General features: G+C 25.4%; 2 protein-coding genes and 1 long non-coding RNA gene across 6 annotated transcripts; 2 read left to right on the forward strand and 1 right to left on the reverse strand.

Moving 5' to 3' along the window:
• Nucleotides 1-2,392: 2,392 nt before the first annotated feature.
• LOC114126195 (uncharacterized) lies at nucleotides 2,393-5,053 on the reverse strand. Of its 2 annotated transcripts, XR_007604075.1 has the most exons (4): nucleotides 4,687-5,053; nucleotides 2,749-2,963; nucleotides 2,581-2,660; nucleotides 2,393-2,491 (listed from the first exon to the last, which is right to left on the reverse strand). XR_007604075.1 is itself a non-coding variant. In XM_027990085.2 (3 exons), the coding sequence occupies exons 1-3, from the start codon at nucleotides 4,746-4,748 to the stop codon at nucleotides 2,617-2,619; spliced, it is 321 nt and encodes a 106-aa protein (XP_027845886.2). In that variant the 5' UTR covers nucleotides 4,749-5,053; the 3' UTR covers nucleotides 2,399-2,616. The 2 variants fall into 2 exon arrangements, 1 of the variants encoding a protein (XP_027845886.2); XM_027990085.2 differs by having other exon boundaries at nucleotides 2,399-2,660.
• Nucleotides 5,054-11,169: 6,116 nt separating this feature from the next.
• LOC126550439 (uncharacterized) lies at nucleotides 11,170-12,412 on the forward strand. Its single transcript, XR_007604525.1, has 3 exons — nucleotides 11,170-11,314; nucleotides 11,528-11,647; nucleotides 12,276-12,412. It is a non-coding gene; the product is annotated as an uncharacterized LOC126550439 (long non-coding RNA).
• Nucleotides 12,413-14,981: 2,569 nt separating this feature from the next.
• Nucleotides 14,982-22,519, forward strand: LOC114126196 (protein ROP-like). 3 transcript variants are annotated; one of them, XM_050201637.1, is made up of 11 exons: nucleotides 14,982-15,237; nucleotides 15,350-15,499; nucleotides 15,578-15,730; nucleotides 16,670-16,773; nucleotides 16,906-17,270; nucleotides 17,326-17,430; nucleotides 19,659-19,840; nucleotides 19,898-20,121; nucleotides 20,193-20,380; nucleotides 21,966-22,125; nucleotides 22,212-22,519. In XM_050201637.1, exons 1-10 carry the CDS (start codon nucleotides 15,210-15,212, stop codon nucleotides 22,123-22,125), a joined length of 1,659 nt encoding a protein of 552 aa, XP_050057594.1. In that variant the 5' UTR covers nucleotides 14,982-15,209; the 3' UTR covers nucleotides 22,212-22,519. The 3 variants fall into 3 exon arrangements, with proteins under 3 accessions (XP_050057594.1, XP_050057595.1, XP_027845888.2); XM_050201638.1 differs by having other exon boundaries at nucleotides 20,021-20,121; XM_027990087.2 differs by having other exon boundaries at nucleotides 19,659-20,121.
• The last annotated feature ends 374 nt before the right edge of the window (nucleotides 22,520-22,893 follow it).

A 22,893-nucleotide genomic window follows, 5' to 3' on the forward strand; every position in this document is an offset into this window, starting at 1 on the left:
CTTTTGTTTACTATCCACATGACATATTTTTAAAATTATTTTATTCATTGCCAACTCATCATTCACATATTCCTCATTGTTACATCTATCATGCATTACAATAAATGTCTTAATTACTTTTTCATTTTTATTTTTATAACCTGTTTTAAAGTAATTTAATTTACTACTTACTCTACATTTTAACCAAAATCTGACCAATTTCATGGTCTATGATTTGACCCATACTTTATATAGTCATAACTTTCTGTTTTCTTATTCATACCATTAACTCTATTAAACTCAACATTATTTTTCTTTTTAACAATTTTACTACAATTATTTATAGACTTACCACCATAATTTTTTGTCCATGAATTTACTCTCTGCTTCTGTAATGAATACTTGGCAGGTGCAAAAGTCCATTGTCATTTCTTTTATTTCTTTGTCTATTATTCCACTGATTATACATAACGTTTCTGCTTTATCCAGTGTTAGGTTTTCTAAGCTCAGAAATTTGTTTTGGTTTCTGCGTCTCTAATGCCAAAATACAATCCAGTCACGTGTTGTATTATCGTCTTCTTTAAATTTTCATAATGATAGATAACAATGTCTCAAATCTGATTACAAACTCATAAAATTCATGTACTTTTTGTACACAATTATTGAACCTATCTATTTCTAAAACATGACATTTTTTTCTAGGTTCACAGTAATCTTTAAATCTCTTAATAATAACATTTTACGTAAAATCAGATGTCCTATTAGGTTTCTTGAAGTTGTTATAAAATATTCTAATATATTATGTGCAAAACATACCTATATACTTAATCATGATACTACACACAATTTTAGTCTCCGGTGAGTGATAATAGGTCGCTTTCGAATTAGGTAGTAATTTTATAATAGCTATTTTATAATATCTCATCTAAATATGATACGACGACGTTCGAAATGAAGAGTGATAAATTTAAACACGTTTACTTCGATTTGATTTTTAAACAATTTTAATTATTAATAATATGTTAACAGTGTCAAAAATGAATTTAATCAAAATCATAATACAATATTATCATTAACGTCTCGAAAACGTTTAAACGTACCTATATATTATAATACATACAAACACACACACACACACACGTGTTCATCGAGTGTTAGACCGTATGCATTACCTATTACCTACGCGCCTGCATACATATTAGTACATTACACATACACACAAAATTAATAAAAAGATCATACAATAAAATATATTTTTTATATAAATTAAACAATCAACCGCTGATTACCTGATGTAAAATTATTTATTTGGTTTAAATTCTTGAAAGTTATGTACCTACATGATTCTACACATGTTAAAAGTCGTTTTTATATCTATATAAAAGTTATAAAAATACATATACCTAACATTTTTTTTTTATTTGCATTTAAAATTAAAATTCTTCAACCTACTGTATTACTAAAGGAAAAATAAATAACTAACACCTAGATATATCAAAAAACATAATACCATTAAATATACTTTGTGATAGGTATAGGCCAGGGATGGCAAATCCATGGCACTCATGCCTAAGGTGGCACGCGAAAAATTAAAATATTTTTACTATAGATAGGTACCTATATTATATTATATTATATTATAATATATATATATTATATATATGTAAATATATAATAGGTAAAAATAATTTGAGCATACAGCTTTTATCGGTCAATATTGAATATATTTATAGGTGTATAATATTTTTTATGGTATGCTCGAAAAAAAAAAGTTAATTTTTGGCATGTAGTGTTCAAAAGGTTTGACAAACCCCTGGCATAGGCTGACGGATCGTCTCTGTCTATAGCTAGCCTGAAGATGAAAAATAGCCAATTATTTTCATAATAAAATGTAAAAGATTTTTTTTCAAACTTTTAAAAAAAAGAGATTTTCATTTTCTAATATATATTTAATAAACATGAATAGATACTTGATATGCATTCAACTTATAATTACAATTTTAATAATTAATAAAATATAGCATTAGTCTTTATTATATTTTATTTCTGGCATAAATAGTGCCATGTAATATATTAAACATATTAATATAAGTAGTTAGACAATTATAAATAATAAGAAAAAATAGTTAATTTTTAACTGTGAAATTTAATAACAGTTGTTGTTTTACTACAAAATTATAGGTGTATAATATAGGTAATACTAAATATCTACCTACCTACCTACTTGGTTACTTGGTAAAAAAATAGGTATACAAATTAGTTTATACAAATATTTTATTTTCTCTAAATTTCAATATTATAGGTACTCTACTCTATTTTACCATAATATGTAGGTAATAATTTGTTAGGTTAAAAAAAAACACGACCGTTAGATTAATTTTAAATTAATTTTTAATATCAATTTTAACATTTAGTTTACTTATATTTGCTAAGGGCACTCAATTACATTAGGTACGTATCTTACTTCTATGAATTATCTGCATTATAATAATTGTCATGATGACTTCTTTTCCTAAAATGTACATTCGAAATTCCGAACCAAATTATTAAAATATTATTAAGAATAGAATATTACAGATATTAAATATTAACTTTGCTTACAACGATGATTAATTGCTATTATTACTATCATTTTCTTCAGCCATGTTTATTTTGACAGGTTGAACTTTGAAAGATACCATCTAAGTAGAAAAAAACAAGAAAACCATCAGTATTATTAAAAACTATCCAAGCACTATCAAATGCAGAATAAAAATGTGTTCAACTCACAAATATCGATATATGTGTAGATGTCTCCTCCGTTCTCAAAAATGGTTGGAACTGCGAAGCATTTTAAAAATTTCTTTTCTGGAAGTATAAAGTTTTCGTTTTTGAAGTGTTCACTGCATACATACATTTCACCGTTTTTCGGCACCGAGATTGTTGGATAATATTGTTTTATCGATAATAACCACATATTCCTTAAATTTATATCCATAGGAATTCTACAGAAACATAACAAAATAAAATAACAAATTATACATTAAACTTCATATATAAGTGATATACGAATACGATATACATACGTTTAAATAAATTATAATATTTTCAACCAATTAACATTTTGTTTCGGGATATAAATAATTTTTAAAAATATCTGGTTGAATTTTGTTTTTCGTTTAATTTAAGAAGGTTGAAGTTTATTATGTGGAAAATGTTTACCCAGAAATTTTAGCACCATCATATAAAAAATTAAAAACTTCTATGAACCTAATAATAGTGCACAGTTGAGTAATCATATGACAACAATTAAATCGGAACAAGGCGAGTTAGTACATGCATTTATTACTAGGTACTTAAAAATAGCAAGTTATTGTAAATTTAGTACGTTTGTCTCTGCAATAGACTCATTTTAGATGTAGAGGATGATTCCTGTCAGAAAAATTAACTCAGTAAACTATTAATAACTTTTCAAAAAACTTGCGAAAAAACTTTGGGCACGAAATCAATCAAAGAACTCACTATACCAAGGATAAAACCAAAACATATCATCAACATCCTAAAATATAACATAATGTGAAGATATCTATTTCATAATGATAGAAATTTAATAAATAATATCAAATTTTACTTTTAAATAGACATAAATATAATGTAGGTACCACATTATACTGATGATTATTTTTAAACTTATTAATAAATAATAATTAAAGAACAAGTCTAGTCAAATAAACAATAAAACACAAGTAAATTGGAACGCAATGAATCATAAAAATAATCTAAATCTGAGCAAGTAAAATAAATATAATAAAACAAATAGTGTAGTATTGAATAGTAGCTAGAAAAAAACGAGAAGTGTCGGAGACCAAAAACAAGGTAGCCGGTACTAGGGAGTAGATCTGTTCAGTCACAGTCAGAAATAAATAAGGACATGAGTCAATGTTATCGGAAGAAATTATTAAACTCGTTCCCGTCCGAGTAAAATACTCACTATTAAACTCAGTGGCGGCTCGCGTGCTTTGAAAGTGGGAGGGCGATATAAAATTACTTATTTATGGAAAGTATCGAACACAAATAATATTAATAAATTTAATACATATTATAAATTATTATTATATATTATTTAGTTATTATGTCACGACCACACAAAGTAAATAATGAACACACGCAAGTTCGAAATCCGTACACATATCGGCTGATTAAAACCATCGCTTCGGCGGCAGTATTATTATTGTGTTCCCCCTTCTTAGTTTTTGTATTCCGATCATAGTTATGACGAGCGACTTTTAACATTGCCCAAGCATCGCATATTTCAATGCTTGCGGGTCCCGGAAAATTGTTATTGGTTATCGATTCTCATAAGCTACAAACGCTACAGTGTTGAATGATTTATTTTTAAATTCCCATTATCTGATAATGTTTTCATAATATTTATTAGTGTAAATATAGGAAACAGAACTTTTATTTTTGAACTGTTGACAATATTATACTACAATATACTCGTAAATTTTAAATTTTAAATTTGATATTAAACTTATAAATTAGTAATACATGATAATTTTAGAAAGGGGGGGGGCGATCGCCCCATCGCCGCTATCTACGAACCACCACTGGTTTAACTATTAGAGTTCCCTATTGTATCAAACGTACATTTATTAAAAGTTATAACAAATATAAAACACAATATTTTTAATTTGTTTATAAACATAAATATATGGGTATACTCACTTAAATAAATTTACTCTTGGAGATTGGTTAGCACAATCCGGAATTGAACAAATTTGGGCCATTGTGGCTTACAGGATAATATGACGATCCCTATTCCCTTGGTGTATTGCGTTTTGCACAACGTTTTCTTCAAATAGGTTACGCCTGACGACGGAGACGCGGAGAAGCGTAAAAGAAATATCTCGGTGCAGGTTTACTTTATTACTTTATTTACTTCTCTAGTTTGCCAGTCACTATTACAGTGAGACGTGGCTACCTAACCTAACCAGGCTACAGGCTATTGAACACTGAACAGTGAATTCTTGTAGTCGTATCTGCCGCCTGGTAACTAGTTCCAGTAGGCACTAGATAGTAGGTATTATAGCCACTGCCCAATAACCATATTATTACAATGCTCACACTGTAAATTCGACACTAGTACCTGTTAGTGCCGCGTGGCGCTGTTTTTAATGGTCACTGGTCAGTGATATGATTAGTGATTACAATAATTATTGACAGTTGTGCCCATCGATAGAATGACAAATCTGATTATCGTATTAATTATACACAACTGGAATTAAGGCTAAATATATTGGTATAATCTCGACTTGGATGAAATATCGCGTAGGTAGTCAACGCAGGCATGTTTTTATTATTACCGATTACTATATTTAATTATCATGTATTTTGTAATCCTGTCTGCGTTTTGCGACTATAACAAGCAGATCGCGCGACGTTTACATATGCGCAGAACTAAATTAAGAAAATAAATATGCACCTATTAGTGAGATAGGGTTTTTAAAATTTTAACCCCCCCCCCCAAAAAAAAAAAATATTGAAAATACCTACGCCACTGGTTATGAGCATAACTATTTAATAGCTCATCGCCTGATCGTCAGCGTTAGAATTTAGAAAATGTTATCTTGCCATCGTGTACTTAATAGAAGCATACCCGATAAGGCAAAAGCTTCTTTATTATGATTTATTAATGAATCAATATGATAATCATCCCAGCTATCTGTATTTATAAACATATTTAAATGGTTAAAATTTATTTTATATTATATGTTAAGTAAATTATTGTTATTATACTAATGATAAAATTAATATTTATAAAAATGTCTGTTACATTATGATCATGAATATTGCTATTAATAACATGAGACTAATACAACATGTTTTAATATTTTTAGTAAAAACATAATCAATATATGAAGTGTAATTATATAGGATTCATTAAAGAGTTACCTACTAATACAAAAAATAGATACATTCATAGATAAAATGTTTAAATATTTTTTGAAGTTACAAAACTATTGATAATGATTTATATTTATATTACCTCATATTATATAATGTATATAAATTTAATATTAATACAATATGATTTTAAATCATTAAAAAATAACTCAATGTTATCATTAGGTACTTAATCGTCCTAATCTATAAATTCCTATAATAGTAAAAATATTTTTAATTATTTCTATAATTAATTCTAAAAAAATTCAATTACTTATTTCAACCATGTTTGACATAAAACGGTTATATCACAATTACAATTAGCTGAATTTAAAAATAGTATTATTCCATCAAAATTTTAATGATGGAATGATAAATGTATATTAGTCTCAGTTTTTGCTGAAATGATCTCCATAATGATGGACTATGTAAGAAGAATTTCCAAAACATTTTTGAATAATACTGAGTGCCTAGAAAATAAATAACATGATTGAATTGTACAACTTGATCAAATTAAAAAGGCATTACATTTAATTTATAATATTATTATGTTAGTTTCTTTTGTAAGCCTACTTCTAATAAATTTTTTTGGTAGTGTCAATATTTATAAATAGGTACAAATTTATAATCAATGGTAAATAACAGAAGTCAGAAATCTAAATAAGATAATTAAATTAGACAATTTTTTTTTCAAATTATACATTAATATAGTTTAATTTTATCGCAGGGCTCACATTCTCATTTAGATTTTTTATAATTATGTTTAATTTGTAAATCTATGTTCATTAGAATCATCAAATATAAAAAACATATGTGAATACATAAGAAAAATACTTTAAATATAAATAGAACAAAATAAAAAAAAATAAAAATATTATTTTTCAAGATGTATCAACTATGAATAGATGTATAATAGGTAAAAACCACATTGGTTAGTAAATGATATGTAAAAATATAAAATATTAAAAAAGATATTATATTTGATTTCTAAAAAAAACTTATCCTGTTGTTAAAAAATATTAAATACAATAATATTGTGCTTTAAATTATATTTTTATTATATTATATAAAATATTAGAATATATTTATTTACTTTATTCTGCAGAATCTAAAATCTTAGTTTATCACAACTTAAATAGAACTGAATCTTCCATTAAATAATTGATACACAGATATACAATTTTATTTAAGAATTTAAGATACATTATTGTTTTAAACTTTAATTTAATAATTATTACGAAGTAAACACTGATTAAACTGTATTTTCATGAAAAACTAATAAGAATATTTAACTAGAATAAATTTACTATTATTATATTATATCTGGTCTCACTCTCAATTTAAAAAGCCTTGAGGTTTAGAGGTTTAACTTATATACGGCTCACATACTTAACTTTATATGGGCCCAAATGTAATATAGCCTATTTATTATTAGTTAATTTATTTAAAAATTAAATTTTGGGCTTAAATTATTTTTTCAATTACCTTGATAGTTCTTTTAATTTTGGATTGTTTTGTTATTCTTATTATATATTTTTATTATAATTATTTTAATTAATTTACTATTTAGGTAAGAATTTTATTTTAATATTTAACAATTTATTTTAGTGTACTTCTTAAAAAAAGCACCTAATGCAAGTAATTGCTATAGTGATAAGGTAATTAAACCTAATCATAAATAAAGATGTCCTAGTTTGAAACTTAGATGAATTAAAAACAGCAACATACATTTTTTTAAATAAAAATACTTTGGGCTAAGTTAAATTAATATTAACTCAAAACCATAGTAGGCAACTATATAAATTTATAACTAAATATGTGAAGAAAAAAAGCTTCTATAGAGTTTTATCAAAACATTTATCTGCCAGATATTCAAAAAAGAGATTCAAATAAAAATATAAAACTATAAAGGGATCACTTAAAACTTTATTGAATACAGGATACAAAGTGCTATCATTAAAAATATTAGAGAGGTATATAATACTTTTTATTCAATACTAAAATAAGCCTAGAAAAGAAAAGATAATTCAAAACCATATATTTTGACTTTATTAATTCTTAGTTAGGTAGTGTAGGAAAATCTATAGGTTTTAGATTTGATTTTAAACCTTGGTATTTGTATAATGTATATGATTTGTGATATAATTTTCTGTATCTATGTAGCCAATCCTCCGCGCTTTAATTGTTGTTTAATCACTTCTAATACTTTACATTTTAATCTATTGTTACTTCTCCTTTATTGAACTAGTTTTTTTGCTGACAAATTTCAATACTTGCTACTGCTATTGAGAACTCCGTATATTTCTTTATGAATTATAATGATATGCCTGTTGCAGCTGTTGACTTTGGATAAATTACTCCAATGTATCTGAATTCCTTACAAAAAAAAAATTGTTGGGTATTTTTGAGAAATCTCGGTACCTACCTAATAGACTGGTTCTTTGATTTTGTTCAATTTATTTTTATTTTTTATCATGTATAACTATTGAATTGCATATTTGCTTTTTTTTTCTTTATCATTATTTATATTTCTATAGTCCTAAATAAAAATGTTGTTATTTTTACAACGTACCATTAAAAAACGGTGAAACACTGATATAAACTGTAGGATATATTATATTTAATTGTATCTAAACTATTGAATATACTGTAACTAATCATATTCTGTCCATTAAAAATACATGATTTGAAACGATGCATTATCGAATAGGATTAATTATTATTTATTATAATTTATAACCATTCGGGTGTGTCACAGTGGCGTAGTTATGGGGGGGATATGGGGATAGATCCCCCCCCAGAGCCTTTTTTTTAATGTTTAAATCATTGACTTATTGTTTCCCCCACTTTATGTTTAACCAATAAATTATATATCCCCCCCCCCAGAACAAAATCATAACTACGCCATTGGTGTGTCATACTTTTATTAGTTTCCTCCGTGACCACTACTCGCAGCGCGCTTTTTAGTCATAATTAACATTTAACATACACCTTATGAGTCATTAGAGGTCAGAAAGTCATTGAGGATTGACAGTTCGAATACTCGATGTCAACTGTTCTTATAATTAATATAATTTACAATTATTATAATATAGGTACATTGTATATTCGTGTAGTTTCACTGTTCATCGAAATTTTATTTTTCTGCAGTGTTCGTTCATTTTGAACAAAATGACTCATCAATTATCGAACGTGAGTACACCTATTTCAAATTTACTTTATATTGGTACAAACAAATAGTTTTTAGCCACACTGTTTTTTTTTTATATATATAGAAAAATAATAATTGTATATTATACATTATAATAAGGGCACTTAAAAATTATAATTACATATTTTATAATTGTTTACAGTGCCCCTTTTATTATTTTTATGTTTGTTCAAATTAGTAAATCCATAGAAAATGTGTAAAATTCCATGAATTGTCGTGGCAAATTATATATAAGTGTTTAATTATTAGTTATTGTATCTGATTATAATCGTATTTTTTGTGAAATGGATATCCATTCAAAAACATCATCATATCGCGTGTCTAAGCCAAACTTAGGTTTATGAATTGAACATATATTTTATTAACATGTAGATACACATGGGTTATTTCCGCCTAGCCCTGTTTTAACGTGAAAGTCTTTAATATGATCGTTTAACTATTCGTATGGTTCTGCATCGTATCCGTTTAAAAGAACTGAATAACTTTACAACTAGTAAATGACAAAAAACAAATCAAAAATTATCTCATGTCTTCGTCATTATTAGTTTTTTCTTAGTTAAAAACTTTTGATCTGTAACGCAGCATAAGACATCGTATGTTTTTATGAGGTAATAAATATTTAACCTATTTTTTTACTAATATAAAATGGCATGAGTACATTTTTTAATTTTAATTTTAAATAATAAAAAAAATATGTGAATAATATCATTTAAATATAATTATTATTTTCAGTTGTGCCGATTAAATACACAACTGTATAAACAAATGTTGTTATCAAATATTTTTATATTAGCAAAAAATCCAAATATTTTACAACTCCCGATTTATTTTATTACTATTTATTTATATTTAGTACGACTCGTTTTTAGTTATTAATCAATACTTTTATCAATACCACTTTCTGTACAAGAGATCGGTTGGTACCAACTTGCCACCTAGTTTTAATATGATCTTTTAGATAATTTCCAATTTATACCTAAACTTCATACCTACGTATTTGTAAACTATATAGTATATGATCATGATTTATGATATTATTATAAAAGTAAAAACTGTTAAGCATATATTAAAAGATTACTAACTAAATAAATAATGTATTATGATAATGATAGCAAAGCATTATAATATTACTTCACAAATTTATTGTTTTTATACTTGGATTTGAAGTTTACATAATGTATCTAAAAATAATTGAATCATTTGAACCATTATTGATATTGTGTTCGGAATTTTGAATGTCAGTAAAAAACTGAATTAAGTAGGTAACAAAAATTATCAAAATATTATTTTATATATTATATTTTATAGCAAGCTAAATAACGTGACTTCACTCGTAGAAAATAATAAAAACTTATCAATTATTCAAAAATGTTCGAATAAAGTAAAAATTGTATAGAATTATGAATTTGTTTAATAACGACGAAGAATTTTGATATAAAACACACAAATAAAAGTATTAGCAGAACGCTTATCGTATTTAAACTACTCATTAATTGTACTTTAATCATTAATCATGTGTTATGACTAAGAATCAACATTTATTTCTCATTAGTATACTATTATACAAAGACATTGATAGATTTAAAATGTTAAAAGTATAATTAATTTTAGATAATATAGTTCCGTCAAATTGCAATATAGTTAATGACATGATAACATGATAGACAGTGTTGAGAATTCTCTACAAAAAAATATCTTTTGTAGATAAAATGTACATAAATTTATTATATTTTAACTTATCTAGATAACTATTTTATAATATACCTATCTAATATTTACTGAATGAACATATTCAGATAATTAAATAATATAGTAGATACTTTTAAGAAAAAAAAATTATACATTTTTTTTAATCACAAAAAATATTTTTTGGAATTTGGTAAAAAAAAAAATTTTAAAATTTGCTGATCTCTCAATGTTGTTGCTCTAGGCTCTGGCCTATAAGGTCTATGTCTAAATACACCTCTGTAAGATAGTTTTTATGATTAGATTTTCATAATAAACCAACTATCAACTACCATTAATATTATTATACTATGTATATTATTGACATATTTAAAATTTGAAATCTTAAAAAATTCTCTGTGAGATCGTGGTGGAAACCCACAATATCCGCTTTATTACACATACGCCACTGGAGTTAATACAATCTAGGTGTTGTGTTCATATCATGACCTTGGCAGTGACATACATGATGTCGTAAGTAGTTATAAGAATATTTTATAAAAATTTCAATAACATTAAGTGCTAAGTGGATACGAAGTATATAAGTACCTAAATAAACTAAATGTTATAGGTATACATAATTATTAATTAATGGTTGAAAGTATTGAATTATTTTATTTCAAACTTATTAATTAATATACTTAGTAGATAGGTATTTATACATTTTTAATTTTTTGTTTGTTGTAGAATTTAAATGATATGGTCATAGTACATATTCGTGATTTGAATAATATGGTTCAAACATTTTACGTTAACAGGCATATGCCTTTAATGCATTTTATGAGCTACTATGCAGAAATCTATTACGTAAGTAAATAATACAGAAAAATATATTATAAGATACTAAATAGACATATTATTTTAATTAAGCTTATGAATTACAGTTTAATAATCCTCAGTGTTTGGACAGTTGAACGTTGTCTCACGATAAATATATTTCTTTAAAATACAAATATTTTATATTACCTATTACAATATCCTGATATTCATTAAAAATAAATAATAATTTTATTAATACAGATAATATATTATTTTAGTTTCCTATATTATAGAACTACCTACCGATTTATTATAACTACCTAAGTATTCGTTTTCATAGTTAATTTTTGATAAATTTGCATTTTTAAAATTTAACTAAAATAAATACAAAATTAAATATATACGAGTATTAGCATTTTCGGAAAATAAAAATTATAGGTAGGCACTATATATTTTGTTATAATTATTCAACGTACCTATTTGATTTATAATATATGATAAATATGATAGGACAATAAAATTAATTAGATTAAATAACATTTATGTTGATATGCTTATAAGTTATAACTTTTAAATCTTAAACTTTTCTATTTTAAATGTGCTTATAATTGTTGAATTTTAAATTGTATTCAAATCATATATATATGTATATATATACATTTTTTTTTTTTTTTAGTGTCCATTTCCAGGGGCAAATTTAGTTTTTTATTTGTTTGATAGACAATTGAATAATTTTGATACACTACAATTTCTCAACGTGAAATGCTGCGTAATCCTGGATGTTTTGTGGCTGGTGAATATGTACATTCATACTTAAATCATTGAAGTTTTAGTTATAAAATAAGACTATAAAAAAAATAAAATAAAATTATATTTTCAAAATATTATAATGCATTTAATATTTTGTGCCACTTCCACCTATTTTATTATTTTTATTTCAAGTATACCTGATATATTTCACCTAAATATTTTTATTTAAAAATAATCTTATATATTAAATATAATTATGTATATAAGTATATTTATAGGGCTACACGCGAGTTGGGTCCCGAATTTAAAACTACTTCACTGTAGTTGGGTCCTGAATTATTTAAGGTATAACACTAGTTCCTGAATATTTTTTGGTAAGTATTACATTATACTAACATTTTCCTTCCCATTTTAACAGACTTAGAACTGTCTATGATCTACTTAGACCACAGGTTATAATAATAATAGTATTGGAAAATTAGTATAGTGTAATAAAAATATTATAATAATTAAAAATATGATACAACAACATTAATGTAATTTTATTAAATTGAATAGTAAATGAAAAGTACGTATGTATATAATATTAGGTACGATTGGAATATTCGTAATGAAGTAAGACGTAAGTAGTTTCTCTCGTGGATTTTACTAAAAGAAAAATGTATAACTAACAATATGACTAATAAAATCGAAGGAATAATAAATCGATTCAATTTTGTAAAATAAATGTCGTATAAAATTGTACGAACACAAAAGTGATTTTTTTAATTTTATTGTATAATATTTTTAGCTATTATAATATTTTCATTACACTATACCTACTAACTTTTCAATACTATTTTATAAGTTATACAATTTTTAAAAAATGTTGTCTTTTGGTCTATATAAATAGATCATAGACAGTCCTAAATCTATTAAAATGAGAAGGAAAATTTTAGCTAGTATAGGCGTTAAAAATGGGAAACACTGATCTAGAGGAAAAAACTAATTTATTTATCAATATAGTATTATAAATATTAATTATTTTAATTATATTATTAATTCTATAGTAATCGAGAAAATAAAATTGTATATCAAAGATTTTATTTTAAATCTAAAAGTTATTACAAATTAAAAATATTTTATATATCTAGTGATAAGAATTATTAAAAAATTTTTACATTTATAGCAGAATACAGGCATATAGAAGGCATAATATTATGCATTATACCTACATATTATTACCTGCTATATTATACAACCCAAAACTTGTTGATATGAAATTGCCATGTACTCATATATGTATTATGTTCAAAATATAAAATATGTTAGGTTACATATAGATTAGAATACTCTTATTAGGTATTTAATTTTTTATATATATATATGTTTAATCAACAAGTGTTGTCAATTTTTCATATTAACATTATCCAAAATATCTTTGTTCAAGTTTAGTAACATTAAATTTTATATACAACCAGGCACCAAAACGGTTCATGTTTATTCTGTTACCACCATGGCGCCATGAAGGTACCTAACAATATTTTGTGTTTTCTTCTACAACCGTCGTCGAATATGCTACCACAATAGGTAAGCATTTGAGTTTTGTTCTGTTCTTCTTTTTATTGATAGGAATATGTATATCACTTTATTGTAATCTAATCTACAGATTCGCAATTAAGATAAGATGAGTCTCTGTCGTCTTTATTAGAAATTATATAGAAACAGTTAAGTATAATAATTTGTGTCTTTGATCATGAAAAATATTTACCGAAGTACATGATTTTCGAAAATCCTTCAAAATATGCACTACAAGCGTAAGATATGCTCGTATAATCAATAAATAAGTTTTTAAACCCAACAATTTCAAAATAGGTAGGTACCTATGCAAAAATATGCACTAAAAACTTCGAGCTTTTGGTCACAAACATTGCGAAATGTATTGTGTACTTACTGTGCATACGAAAAATTTAACCAAAAAAAAATATGCGAATGCATGAAAATCCTTGCTCTACTTATTAAGTAGATTGTAGGAACATCTATCTAGGTACAGTTTCTATGTATCTCGTACTTACATGAACTAAAATTGTTTAGCGTGAAAATTAAGTTAAGATATAAGACCTACCCACATTATTTTTTATGATATAATTAGGTACATCTCTAAAATATTGACGTGGTCGAATTGCCACGAACAAAATTAAGGGTTTCAGCACTCCCCAAACGCTGAACCGCCATATTTGGCGGCCAACAACGACGACACGACGTAACAACAATGTGTGTACGTGATCTGGTGACCATGAACCGATATGTACCTACGTTCACATTAATGGATCGACGTAGTGACCATTGATTAGTACGGCTATACTGCCTGTACTTGTCACCTCTGATTGAGATTTGAGATCAATAATTTTAAATTATTGTGCATTTATTTTATAAAATGAGTCATGAACAATTAGATTCATCCGTGACGTTACGGCGATTTTAAAGAATAAAAAATCTTTATGGTACATAATCATAATATGAGTGGATGAGACTACGATTTACGTGGAGCGAGGTAATTTTTACTTCGTCATCGTTGGACACACTGCGTGAATTGCAATCAGGATTTTATCTCCGGGTTCCTGGATATTTGATAGTAGATTAGTAGCGCTAGCGCACTACTTGCACGTCTAGCTCCATTGAGGCAGTAGCTGAGAAGCTGTATATAGACTATGTACGTTGTCGTTGTCTAGTGAACATCAGCTGTCCTATTTTACATGAAGTACACAAATTTCGAGCCTTTTTAAAGTTTTTCTATTTTTTATTTGTCTTTACTGCCATCACATTTCTCTAATACATACTCTATCAAACAATCAAATTTGTCTGTACGCTAGAAAAAAAAATGGCACTGAGAGCGATTGTCGGACAAAGTAAGTTATTGCGTCTGTGCGTGACAGCGGCTGCTGCTCATTATCGATCGTAGCGTATAGTAGTATAGACTATAGGTATACACTTTTATCTATATTAATCATTGTTTTGCAGAGCTTATGGATGAAGTGTTCAAACAGAAAGATGTGAAAAAGGGTACTGGAGAAAAAGTGAACTGGCGGGTGCTGGTGGTAGATCAGTTGGCAATGAGAATGGTATCTTCATGTTGCAAGATGCATCACATAGTAGATGAACGGATCACCCGTGAGCATTGTTTTCAGTTCTGATACTTTTTGGGCAGAAAGTGTAATTATTGACATTTATTTTTCTTGCTTATTTTAGTTGTCGAAGATCTAAACAAGAACCGTGAACCATTACCATTAGATGCAGTTTATTTGATCACTCCTTGTGAAAAGTCCATCAGCACACTTATCAGAGACTTTGCTAGTCCGGGGAAACCAATGTATAAAAATGCTCATGTATTCTTTACTGAAGGTAAAATATTACATTCATATCTCTATGTCAATGTATGATGCTTATAGTATTCTTAATCGTTACTGAATTATATCATGTAAATGTTACCTATTAAATACAATTTTTTACAGTTTTTACAGATAAGTTCATTTGAGTGATTTTAGCTACATCTGTCACAAATTTCTTTTATTGATCATCATTTAAAATACCTTTAGTTTTATCTACTTCTTGTGTAACTACTATAAAGTACATGGTCCCTTATAAACTATACCCAATATTAAATACAATTTTGGCATGAACTTTGAAAATATAAGTATGAACTAGGTATGTTAATTCTATTGTTCTTATTATTCTCATGGCTAATATGTTGTTACCACTAATTAATCTTATCAAGAGATTTCAATATGTTTTATTCATTCATTTTCGTGATTAGATTTGATTAGTGGTATAGTAATGTTGACTGACAAATAATAAATATTTGTTTGTTTAAATTGATTTGTAGTAATTTCTTATTGATAAATTAATAATAGCAGAATTATCTTTTATGTATGGTCATTGCTTAACAACTTTATACTAACTTCTATATTATTCTTGCAATGTATATAAATGCTTTAATTATTTAGTAAATTAATGTTAAAAAATTGTATAGTTACCTATATGATAGTATACCTATGATCAATAGTCTACTATCAAATGATTTTCTTTTATCATATGGACTACCTCTTGTATATGATAAATTTAAAGTTGTCAAATTTGGTTATTTAAAATTTTTTTAAAAAGGATTAATTGTATTATTATGCAGCAAAAGATAATAAAAACCTAAATAGTAACACTGCATGCTAATTACTAATATCAGTAACACTATAATATAATATTTGTACACCAAGTACCAATAATATACTATTTATGGTTAATGTATTAATGTGGTATTATATTTTAATTGGTTCATTTTAACAATAGTGTGTCAAGAAGAACTTTTCAATGAACTGTGCAAATCATTTGCTGCCAAAAAAATTAAAACTCTCAAAGAGATAAACATCGCATTTCTGCCTTATGAAAGTCAGGTGTGTTTATTTAACATAAATAAAATGTCAAGACCACATACATTACACATTAAACATGTTTATTAGTTTATTTTTCCAATATTTGATATACAACTACTTGTCAATATTAATTTTATTAATAACTGTTTTTAGGTATTTTCTTTGGACTCCCATGAAACATTTCAATGTTACTATAATCCATTACTAGTAAATAGTCGTATCCCAAACATGGAGCGTATTGCAGAACAGATTGCAACTGTTTGTGCTACATTAGGGGAATATCCATCAGTAAGATATAGAAGTGACTTTGAACACAATGCAGAGTTGGCTCAAATTGTACAGCAAAAGTTAAATGCTTATAAAGCTGATGAGCCAACAATGGGCGAAGGTCCAGAAAAAGTACGTTCGCAGTTAATTATATTAGACAGAGGATTCGATTGTGTATCTCCAGTTTTGCACGAGCTTACATTTCAAGCTATGGTTCATGATCTATTGCCTATAGAAAATGATGTTTATAAGTAAGTTATAATCATAAAATTTATTCTTAATTTTAATTAATTTTTATTTAAAAAGATATGAACCCAATGTTGGATCTTCTCAAATTAAGGAAGTCATATTAGATGACAATGATGAACTTTGGGTGGAGCACAGACATGAGCATATTGCTGTTGTAACCAAGTAAGTTTCCATTTCAACTTGGTTATTAGATTATTAATTTTTTTCAGTGGTGTAACAATTTAGTGACATAAGTATGCACCATATAGTGATTTTAATTGACCATAGGATGTTTAAAATTATATTTACACAAATAAATTTAGAATTTTTAAATAATACACAATTTTTTAAGATAATACATTGTTCTAATACACTTTATTATGTGTATAGTATATAGTATATATATTATACAAGGGGACTTCAAATATTTTTATTCAATGACCACATAAAATATTGAAAGTTCTTAACACTTCAAAAATGTATAAATACTATAATTTTTAAGCTTATACAAATATATATATATACTTGAGGATATTTTATAAAATAATTCTTAAATATACTTAATTATATTAAGTATTAATTTTAATAATAATTTATAAGTTATGAATTCTTAATGAATGAAAAACATGAAATTACATTTTTTCTGGTAATATTTTATCAAGTTGAGGTTGTTTGATATTGGGATATTTACAGTCTTTTGGGGATCAATTAAAATTTTCAAGCCCGAAAGCAGTAATTTGGAGACCTTTGCACTAAACATTTACTGGAAAGGTATATAAAAATAACATAGATGTATGAAATGGAAATTATTAATAGTTTATCTGTATTTTGTATAATATACGTGTATTGTAGTAATGCAAAAATAGGGTACTTGCTTAATATATATATTTGCATATTATTTTTAATTATACACAGGGTGATTCTTTTTTCAAACAACACTCATTATTTCAAAAAGTATACATTTTTTTTCAAATTTTTAGATACATGTTTTTCTACATCTGTATAAAATTTTATTTTTTTCATTCTTATATTTAATAGAAAAAAAACTATCAACTTTTGATTTTCAAGTGGCAACCTATATTAATAATTTAAATTAATAATGCCTTTTTTTGTTTTTATACTCACTTTTCAAAACTTCTTACATTTGAAAAGCTATATCTCATCAACAAATTAAAGAAAATGAAAATTTGAATATGATAATTTATAAAAAAAATATCCTTCTTAATTTATGAAATTTTAAGTATAGGTTATCATTTGAAATTTAAAATTTGATAGTGGTTTACCTAATAAATATAAGGATGAAAATATGGTAGAGTTCTACAGTTCTAAAACAGTGTAGATCTTAAATTTTGAAAAAAAAAATTGAAAAATGAATACTTTTTGAAATAATATGAATTGTTTGTTAACCTGTTGTTTGATAAAAGAATCACTTTATAATCTATTATCTATATAATATATATAATATATATTATATACATACAATACAATGTAATTATATGTAATTATAATGTAATTCATTATGTCATAATGCACACATCTTAATTTAATACCTCCTCACTTATACATGTATACTCATAAGTACATGTAAAATCCAACTGGAAAGCTTACCAACTGTTAATTGCACTAACTGATTATTTAAAGGTACACTAATTGTTCCATGGTTATGTAGTACTGAAGTAATATTTTTATTTTATTTTAGTCGAATTATTAAAAAATTAAATGTATTAGGTATATATATTATTCAAACTATGCTCCACGTAGAGTTACACTGGTTTTTTTTTTCATTTTTATTACTAAACTAAATTGAAAAGCAAGTAATCACAAATAACTAATAAGGGGTCCCCCCTACAATTTAAGTTTTAGCTGGGGGTCCGTGGCTCATTGCTAATTGGGAACTACTGCTGTAGTGTGTTGTACTGGAGAATATTCCCACTATTAGTCTTATACTTCAGCCAAAAGTTTGATAGAGTATGTTCATACAAATGCTGGTTTTTATTAATATTGATATTGCTTTTCAGATAAAGAATATACCCAATAGTCTTGAAACGCAAGATCTAAAAGTTGTGAACCATTCCCATATTTTATGATGTATTCGGAGATTAAGATGTTCATCATTTATCACTGTTTTTAAAATAATAGTCATAATAACATAACAATAATTATTAACTTCAATTTTTAAGTTTTTCTAGCGCTAGAAATTTTTTTTTTCAAATTATCTGGACCGTCATAGAGTTTAATTGCCGACCCCAGGTTTATACTTTAAGTGAGATCTTACTTGTAAGTTGTATTATTAAAACATATCATAACAAGCAATCAAGCAATCACTATAAGGCTAAATTTTCTTTGGTACCAATAATTTATAGTTATACTACTGCTTTTTTTATTTAATACAATTCTGTTATTCTGATCAGGAAAGTAACACTACAAATGAAGAAATTTTCTGAATCCAAACGCATGTCTGCTGCTTATGAAGGTAAATCTTCTATGAGCGATTTATCCAATATGATCAAGAAAATGCCGCAATATCAAAAAGAATTGAGCAAGTATTCAACTCATTTACATCTAGCTGAAGATTGCATGAAACATTATCAAGGTAATGTAGACAGACTTTGTAGAGTAGAACAATATCTAGCTATGGGTACCGATACAGAGGGTGAAAAGATCAAAGATCATATGAGGTATATTGTGCCTATATTGTTAAACCCGAATGTATCTAGCAATGATAAAATGAGGATAATTATATTGTATATTTTGTCAAAAAATGGAATATCAGAAGACAATCTTAATAAATTGATACAACATGCCCAACTATCGCCAATTGACAAACAAGCAATTGTCAATATGAACTTGCTCGGTATCAACTCTATTGTGGACGTAAATATTATAAAATTAAATTTATATAATTCAAACTTGGAAAATGTAATTTATTTATTTTTTCTCCACAGGGTAACAGAAAAAAACAGTATCAAATTCCACGTAAAGAGCGTATTTCAAAAAATACATATCAGATGTCTCGTTGGACCCCAGTGATCAAGGATTTAATGGAAGATTGTATTGAAGACAAATTGGATACTAAACATTTTCCTTTTCTAGCAGGCAGAGCTGCTTCCTCTGGATACCATGTACCATCTAGGTGTATATTTAATACTATTACTATTATAATTTAATTTATTTATTAATGTTTAAATTCATTCTTGCGATACATTTAATTGTTGTAACCTATTTAAATTAAACAATCAGAAAGGATTTTTTGTAAAGAAAGACAAGTCAATAAGTGCCATTTTTCAAGAGGTATAAAAATACTACAATATGTTCTAAAATGTTTTAATTTGAATTCTGATTTCATTTATGTATTATTTATAATTTTAAATACTTTTAAAAATATTTCTCAAGTACCTACTTAAATAGTTTGTATCAATATTGTTTTATAATTTATTCCTTTTCACAATTAAAATTAATAAAAATGTGACTTATTTTCTTTCTCATAATTATGACTTGTTACTGTTTAGATTTTAAAGTAAAGGCTTATACCATCGAAATTAATGACATAACCACTACCCAATTATTTTAAGTTTATAATAATTGTTTATATTAAATTTTGTTTCTTTTTAATAAATACCAATAGGCAAAAGACAATATTTCTATATTAATAATTATAAAATATTTAAATTTTAAACAATAAAAACAAACTAACAAAATTAATAACAGAATATATAAATTTAAGTTTCATCTTCGTAAGGAATGATAGGATCAGTGATCGTTTTTTTTTTTTTAAAGTAATGTATGACATAAAAAAACTTCTACTATTTGTAGTAATAATATGAGATTTTTTGATTTTTTGATCGTTAATTGCCCTAATAACTAATATAAATAACTATAATGATAAACATTTTTGCTTAGAATATTATAATTATTAAAAAAATATATATATATTAAGTTAATGTATCAAAAATTGTCAAACTAAATTGTTAAAAATATTGCAACACAATTAATTAAAAGGTATATTAATTGTTTTTTTATTTTTAATTATTTTAATATGGCTTAAATTGATAATAAATTTTTTTCATAATACAGTTCCTACAAAAATTCCACTTTTCTAGTGATATACAGTTACTAAAATTAATTGAATTTAAGTTTAACAATTGTTAAAATGTAGTTTGTAAACATGTTAAATAGTCTAATTGCTGATGTCCATTATAAGTAATTATAACAAATTATGTTTAAAATAAAGTCCATTAATATTAAAAATAACAATGTTATTATACAATTGAATAAATAGTAAATTCTTTAAAACATAATCACTTTTACCAAATTTAAATAAATAGTTGTTGTATTCAAAAATTAAAAAATGCATAAATTTAAAAATAATAGTTGTTTTTTTTGTTATTGTGTTATTTTAAAATATTTTAATCTCTATAATGTGAAAGTGATAGAATATAAATTAAAACTGGTTACATAAACATTTATTATACTAATGTATATCATAAAATCTGGTATAAAATTTCCTGTAAAATTATTAATGTACAAACTAAAAATTGTCTTTATTTTACTTTTTGCTGTTTACGTGAACTCTTTTGAATTGTGAAAGTAATTACATTCAATGTGGTAATAAATTAAACTAGAAATGTTTACACACTCGATAAATTACTGTACTTATAACTATAGATATTACATATTATCTACTCAGTACTTTGCAATGATTTTTGATTTGTTTTTAGTGCACGATATGGACACTGGCATAAGGATAAAGGCAAAGGACAACAGCTTATAAAAAATGTACCAAGAGTAATATTTTTTGTGATAGGAGGAATCAGTTTTTCTGAGATGAGATGTGCCTATGAAGTAACAGTAATGTCAAAAACTGGGAGGTTATTATAGGTAATTATATTAATTGTTTTATATATGATTTATATTCATTTATATTTTTATCTGTCTATTACACTCATTTAATTTATTTTGGACAGGTTCGTCACACATTCTTACACCGGAAGACTTCATGAGCAATTTATCAGCTTTAAGTCAATAATCTTGTCCAATTGACAATTTTTAAGAACTTAATATTATGTAGTATGTGTGTCCCCATAAAAATCATGAATTTTGTTTACAAAATATAAATTTCAAATTATACAATACTTAATATTGTGGAATTAATACAAATAACTACAAATTGTTTATTGGAATTTTAACGTTAATTATTATAGATAAATCAGTAGATTTTATGATCTGGAAAAATATTTTGTAATAATTAAAAATCAATTTCCCCAAATATTCTGTGCACTATTTCTTTTAAATGTGAAAAATAAATTTAAATAATTTTGTTTTACAAATATGAATTCAATGAGTGATAATATGTATAACAATTTTTAGTTTTAACAGATCTCAATAATATAAAATAAAATATGTACCTAATTTATTTTTTAATATTAAATAACATACTATATTAACTAAAAATTTAAAAATTAATATTACTATGTCGTCATAGGTAAATTATCATAGAAAAGTACCTTAATATTTTCCTTAATTTATAATATATAAAACAGTATAATATTTGAGTCTGAAAAAAATATTTATAACTATACAATATACATACATACATAATATTTTATAAAAAGTATTTAATTTAGATGTTTTACCAAAACCAAACTA

This window comes from Aphis gossypii, chromosome 2 (genome assembly GCF_020184175.1).
Source record: "Aphis gossypii isolate Hap1 chromosome 2, ASM2018417v2, whole genome shotgun sequence".
Lineage (NCBI taxonomy): Eukaryota > Metazoa > Arthropoda > Insecta > Hemiptera > Aphididae > Aphis > Aphis gossypii.

Coding starts and splice junctions, on each gene's coding strand:
- LOC114126195 (XM_027990085.2), bottom strand. CDS start 4,748: ATGGCCCAAATTTGTTCAATTCCGGATTGTGCTAACCAATCTCCAAGA. Junction 2,964..4,686: donor CCAAGAGTAAATTTATTTAA/GTGAGTATACCC, acceptor ATGTTTCTGTAG/AATTCCTATGGATATAAATT. Junction 2,661..2,748: donor CTACACATATATCGATATTT/GTGAGTTGAACA, acceptor TTTTCTACTTAG/ATGGTATCTTTCAAAGTTCA.
- LOC114126196 (XM_027990087.2), top strand. CDS start 15,210: ATGGCACTGAGAGCGATTGTCGGACAAA. Junction 15,500..15,577: donor AGTAGATGAACGGATCACCC/GTGAGCATTGTT, acceptor TGCTTATTTTAG/TTGTCGAAGATCTAAACAAG. Junction 15,731..16,669: donor TCATGTATTCTTTACTGAAG/GTAAAATATTAC, acceptor TTTTAACAATAG/TGTGTCAAGAAGAACTTTTC.